General features: G+C 46.9%; 1 protein-coding gene across 1 annotated transcript; it reads left to right on the top strand.

The window, feature by feature from the left end:
* Positions 1 to 481: 481 nt before the first annotated feature.
* bmp2b (bone morphogenetic protein 2b) lies at positions 482 to 4,810 on the top strand. The gene is made up of 2 exons (XM_076084714.1): positions 482 to 836; positions 3,897 to 4,810. The coding sequence occupies exons 1-2, from the start codon at positions 482 to 484 to the stop codon at positions 4,808 to 4,810; spliced, it is 1,269 nt and encodes a 422-aa protein (XP_075940829.1).
* The last annotated feature ends 466 nt before the right edge of the window (positions 4,811 to 5,276 follow it).

Below are 5,276 nucleotides of genomic sequence, written 5' to 3'. Positions count from 1 at the left end.
TCATGCCTCCTGTGATCAGACGACTTGCCCTTCTTTTCATTTCACTTCACTTAAAACGTGCTTTCCTATCTCTTCTAATTGCAGACTTTATGTCTGCGGTGTCTCCCGCTACCTTCTTTGATTTGTCATTCCCCCACCTTTTTTTTTTTGGTTCGTCTCTTTTATAACTCCCTCACCTTGATATGTTTCTATGTTTCTGCTCATGTTAAGATCAATCCTCTGTTTCTGTTAGACGCGCTATATAGCTAGCGGGGCCCTTTTTTGTTGTACTTCAAAGTGAGGAGCTGTCTTCCCTTTTTAACCTGCTCTCCTTCAATCATTCCTACTGTATGGGAGGAGGGGGGGGGGGGGGGGGGGGGGGGGGTCACGCTCACTTTGGAGAATGCTTGCAGTGAAGCCCCTGCTGTGTCTACCTCATGTCAATACCTCAGCGCCAGTGTATTGACGCGAAACCAACTTTCTCCACAGGGACTGACTGATCATGGTCGCCGTGGTCCGCTCTTTCATGGTACTGCTGATCGCTCAGGTGTTGCTGGAAGGTGCTACGGGACTCATCCCCGAGGTCGGCCGGAGGAAATACAGCGAATCCGGGAAGCAGACCCCAGAGCAGTCGGAGAGCTTCCTCCACGAGTTCGAGCTCCGGCTTCTCAACATGTTTGGACTGAGGCGCAGGCCGACCCCGAGCAAGCAAGCCGTGGTGCCGCAGTACATGGTGGATCTTTACCGCATGCACTCAGCGAACGGCGACCACAGCACCAAACGACCCAAGAGCATGGGGAAGCACGCGGAGAGGGCCGCCAGCAAGGCCAACACGATTAGAAGCTTTCACCATGAAGGTATGTATTAGTGACATACCTTTACCTGTCTCTCTCAGACGGCCCGAACCTATATTTAAACATGACTCAGTGCGTCAAGGCTGAACTTCAGAGTCTTCGCTGTTTTATGGAGCGTTAGTCATTTACAGGTGACACGCGTCCACGTTATGTGTCACTCTTTAATACGTTTGGGATTGCTTAAACCACGCTGACACGATTTACAAAAAAAAAAATAACATGCATCCCAATTATAACTCATATATGTGTATGTAGTGAAGTAGCTTCACCAAAACATCTCCCCTCTGACGCAGCTGTCACAGGCTTCTAAGCATCAAGGGGGCGGTGGTGTCCCTGGGGTAATTTGTTTCTTAATAATTGATGGTGTTTGCGTGGGCTCTGAAAACAGTTTTTCCAGACACGCACCACAGGAGCAGGATGAAGGGCGGTGTGCGCCTGTGCGCAGGTGATAGTCATCACCCTGTTACTTCAATGACACAAGACATGACATTATGCTAACACGCGTTATGACAAAGTCATCGTGTCAGACTGAATTCTGAGTGATTTCTAACAGGACTTACATGAGTCCTTGGTAAAAAAGGGGGGAGGAGGGGTTGTGCGTCTTTACTCTTTCCAAATCGCCCCTCTATCCGCGCCGTGCGCCATTACGCACGTTCCAACAACACCATAATTGCTCACTTAGTTTATATGCTGGATACGCGCCGATTGTTGAATTCAGTGTTTCAATTCCATTTTTTCTTCCAAGTTAACACATGCTGCTCGGATGAATGAGGCTCCCACACGTGGATAAAGCGCTTTAGTCCACCAGCTGTATGTGTTGACACAATACCACTGACGAAGAGGGGTATTTTAAGCTGCCTAAAATAATCTAACAGGTGAAATTTAAACATGACTGATGCTTTATTTATATATATAAATCTGGGCAGCAGAGCCTGCACCTGGTCATAATATCAAGATGATTTATGTATGATAAAAAAATAAAATGTACTGTCAAATATAGCAACTCTATCTACCATTCAATTCCCTATGTTCCTATATTTCACTTTTAACTACATTCAAGTTACCGAGTCCATAGGGGCTCTACACAGAGTCCTTATACAGAGTCCTAAGTGTTTGAGTGGGGAAGTTTCCATCAGGGGTGAGTCAGAGGGGTGGTTGAGTGGTTGCTTGGGTGCTCTCCAGAGGCCTAGTGCAATGACACCCAGTGGCTACACTGACACACTACAAACAAGCCTGGCCCGGGCAGCCAGGCTGAGTGACTGCTCCCTGCCCACTACTGGAAACCTCTGCACCGGGCCAGCACACACCTTGACACCACCAGCCATTACCAATGTGTTCAGACCGTGTTTACACATGCTCTGCTGGCTCTTTCATCCCATGCTAACAGAGCTGCAGGGTTGTTAAGTCCTCCCACGTCAAAAGACGTCCAATTGATGGCTACTCCGCAAAATAAGCATGTATCTACAGATGTAAGCGCAGCACATCAATGCAAACGGCTCTAATCATTCATCAAATCTGTCTTCTGATATTAAATTCGATCGGATATTTAGTTTCACTTTTCAAAAATAACCATTTCCCGTGCCAAATAGAACATTTCCACTATTACGCAGGAAGTGGCTGTCTGGAGACAGGTCCGTGATGAATGACCCAACATTAGCCTTTATCTTCTGTTTTGGCATGCAGCGCAAAAAGAAATTAGGAATGTTGATACACTCATATCTGTGGTTCACACGTTTTCGACAAGCCTCAACTTGTTCACACAGAAGAGAGACAGACGGGAGAGAGTGAGAACGCTGCTGCAGAAAAGAAACAGAGAAAGAGTGACAGACAAGGAGACGGAAAGGAAAGAGGATTTGGGGCTAAGAGAACAGAGGGAGAAGGGGATTTGGGAGCTGAGGAAGGAAAGAAAGAGAGGGATTGGGGACAGGGGAGAGGGAACGAGAGACAGGGGGCTTTCCCACATCAAATGAGGAGTGATAGGCCTAATTGAGGTCTTTGTGCTTCTGTAGGGAGGTTTAGGATGAGATGGTGGAATTTCCTAAATGGCTCCTTTGAAACAGCACCGAGTTCAAAGTTTGTGTTTGTTTCACCACACCAAACAGATTAAAAAGTGTGTCTATACATCGTCTATGAACTTCATAAAGTACAAGTTCAAAGTGGAGCTGCCTTGAAGAAAATTGCAGCTTCAACGTCTGTCATTTATGGTACGATATAGAAGGGGAATACCTCGCACGTTCAGAGAGGAGAATGTTTCCAGGCTTCGATCCATTAGCAATAAAGTTAACAATAAAATGACAAACATTGTATCAGCTTTCTATTTGTAGATTTTCTCCTGAATTTAGATATTAATAGCATCCTATGTCTTCTCATAGGATTATTACGATGGGAATATTAACTTGATTTTTCAGAGCTGGCCAGTTCTGTAAAGGTTAATGCAACGGTTGCCATTTATGTTAGAATTGATGTAATCAGCTTGATACTGATTTCCACATTGCTCTTTTGTTCATACTCATCTTTTTCACTGATTGTGGGAATTGTGTGCAGCAGCCAACTATAGGGCAAATGTGCCATTTGAAGGCAGACGGACGAGCATGTTTGATGTTATCAATCGATGGAAAGCGCACCGCTTTCAGCTTCTGACGTTCGAGTAAATTCATGAGCATGACACTAATGACGGTATTACATCCCCGTGAGAATATTACACCGAGTCACACATGCAAAGTTTCGATGTGTGTGTTAATGCCTGTGTGACAATGGCCCACACCCACTCAGTGTAACCACGTGGCAGCTTGGCCGGCTGCGCAGAAAGAATGCTGCAGGTTGTGTGCGAGTACATGTGTGTGTGTGAGAGAAAGAGAGAGAGAGACGGAGAGAGAAAACATGTGAGAAACCATCCTTTGCCAATATTTCCCTGCTCACAGATTAACCATAAAGCCACCTAGGCTTTAATCATAGATGTTGTTTATCGTTCTTGTACCATGCGTACACTCTTTGTTTCATCCTTGGCATGCATTTCACACATATCCTCTTACGCTATGTTTGTCTCTGTGTCATCTCTTGTAGAGTCTATGGAGGCCCTGGCCAGGCTGAAAGGCAAAACGACCCAGCAGTTCTACTTCAACCTCACTTCTATCCCCGATGAGGAGCTCATCACCTCTGCAGAGCTTCGCGTCTACAGGGATCAGGTCATGGGAGCTGCACCCCCCAACAACAGCTCCATAAACAGCAGCACTAGTGATAGCGCTCCGGCTGGTGGCTTCCACCGTATCAACATTTATGAGATATTTGGAGTTCCCTCCCCTCAAGGTAGGGAACCCCTGGCACGTCTGCTGGACACTCGGCTAGTGCAGGACTCTTTGAGCCGCTGGGAGAGCTTTGACGTCAGCCCCGCCGTGTCTCAGTGGACCTCTGGGAAAGGTCACAACCATGGCTTCATGGTGGAGGTGCATCACCCAGAGGAGGGGGAGATGGATGGGGAGCATGCCCAGAAACGTAGTAGGCACATAAGGGTGAGCCGGTCCCTGCACCGGGACCAGGACTCGTGGCCTCAGGCTCGGCCTCTGCTGGTGACGTACAGCCATGACGGCCGCGGGGACTCAGTGCTCCACACGCGGGAGAAACGTCAGGCGGCGCTCCGCAAACAGCGCAGGAAGCACCAGCACAAGGCCAGCTGCAAGAGGCACGCCCTGTACGTGGACTTCAGTGATGTGGGGTGGAACGAGTGGATAGTGGCGCCCCCCGGCTACCACGCCTTTTATTGCCATGGGGAATGTCCGTTCCCCCTGGCAGACCATCTCAATTCTACCAATCACGCCATTGTGCAGACGCTGGTCAACTCGGTCAACTCGAACATCCCCAGAGCCTGTTGCGTGCCCACTGACCTCAGCCCCATCTCCCTGCTCTACCTGGATGAATATGAGAAGGTCATCCTGAAAAACTACCAGGATATGGTGGTGGAGGGATGTGGCTGCCGGTGAGAAACTGACAGTGGTATGGATAGAAAGACAGCGTGGGCAAGAGAGACTGAAAGAGACATCAGAGGTTATTATGGACACCCGGTTTCCCAATGAAGACGTTTATTTATATGAAAGACAAAACAGAGCTATTGTGGAAGAAAAAAAAAGCTATATATGAATATATTTATGTCTACGTAAAGTTGGGAAAAATAAATATTTTAATCAGAGGAATATTCCTTTACTGGTTTTGAAAATGTATTTCTGATGTACATTTCAAAATGGGTGCAATACCACATGAAGTATAATGCTCAGATTTTTATTTTGTATTTATTTCTATTATAACCACTTTATTTGTAAATAAATTATGTGTATTTATCGTGAAAAAAAACCAAAAACGTGGTCCCTCCAATTGTCCAAGAGCAGCGACAGTGAACCAGTCACCCATTGTTGATGTATCCATGTCAGGGGCCGACGTGTGTGGCTGACA

Source organism: Anarhichas minor, unplaced genomic scaffold, assembly GCF_050575085.1.
Source record: "Anarhichas minor isolate MPS153535 unplaced genomic scaffold, ASM5057508v1 ptg000136l, whole genome shotgun sequence".
Lineage (NCBI taxonomy): Eukaryota > Metazoa > Chordata > Actinopteri > Perciformes > Anarhichadidae > Anarhichas > Anarhichas minor.
The sequence above is the reverse complement of the archived record's forward strand: the minus strand, read 5'-3'. Positions and strand labels throughout refer to the sequence as shown.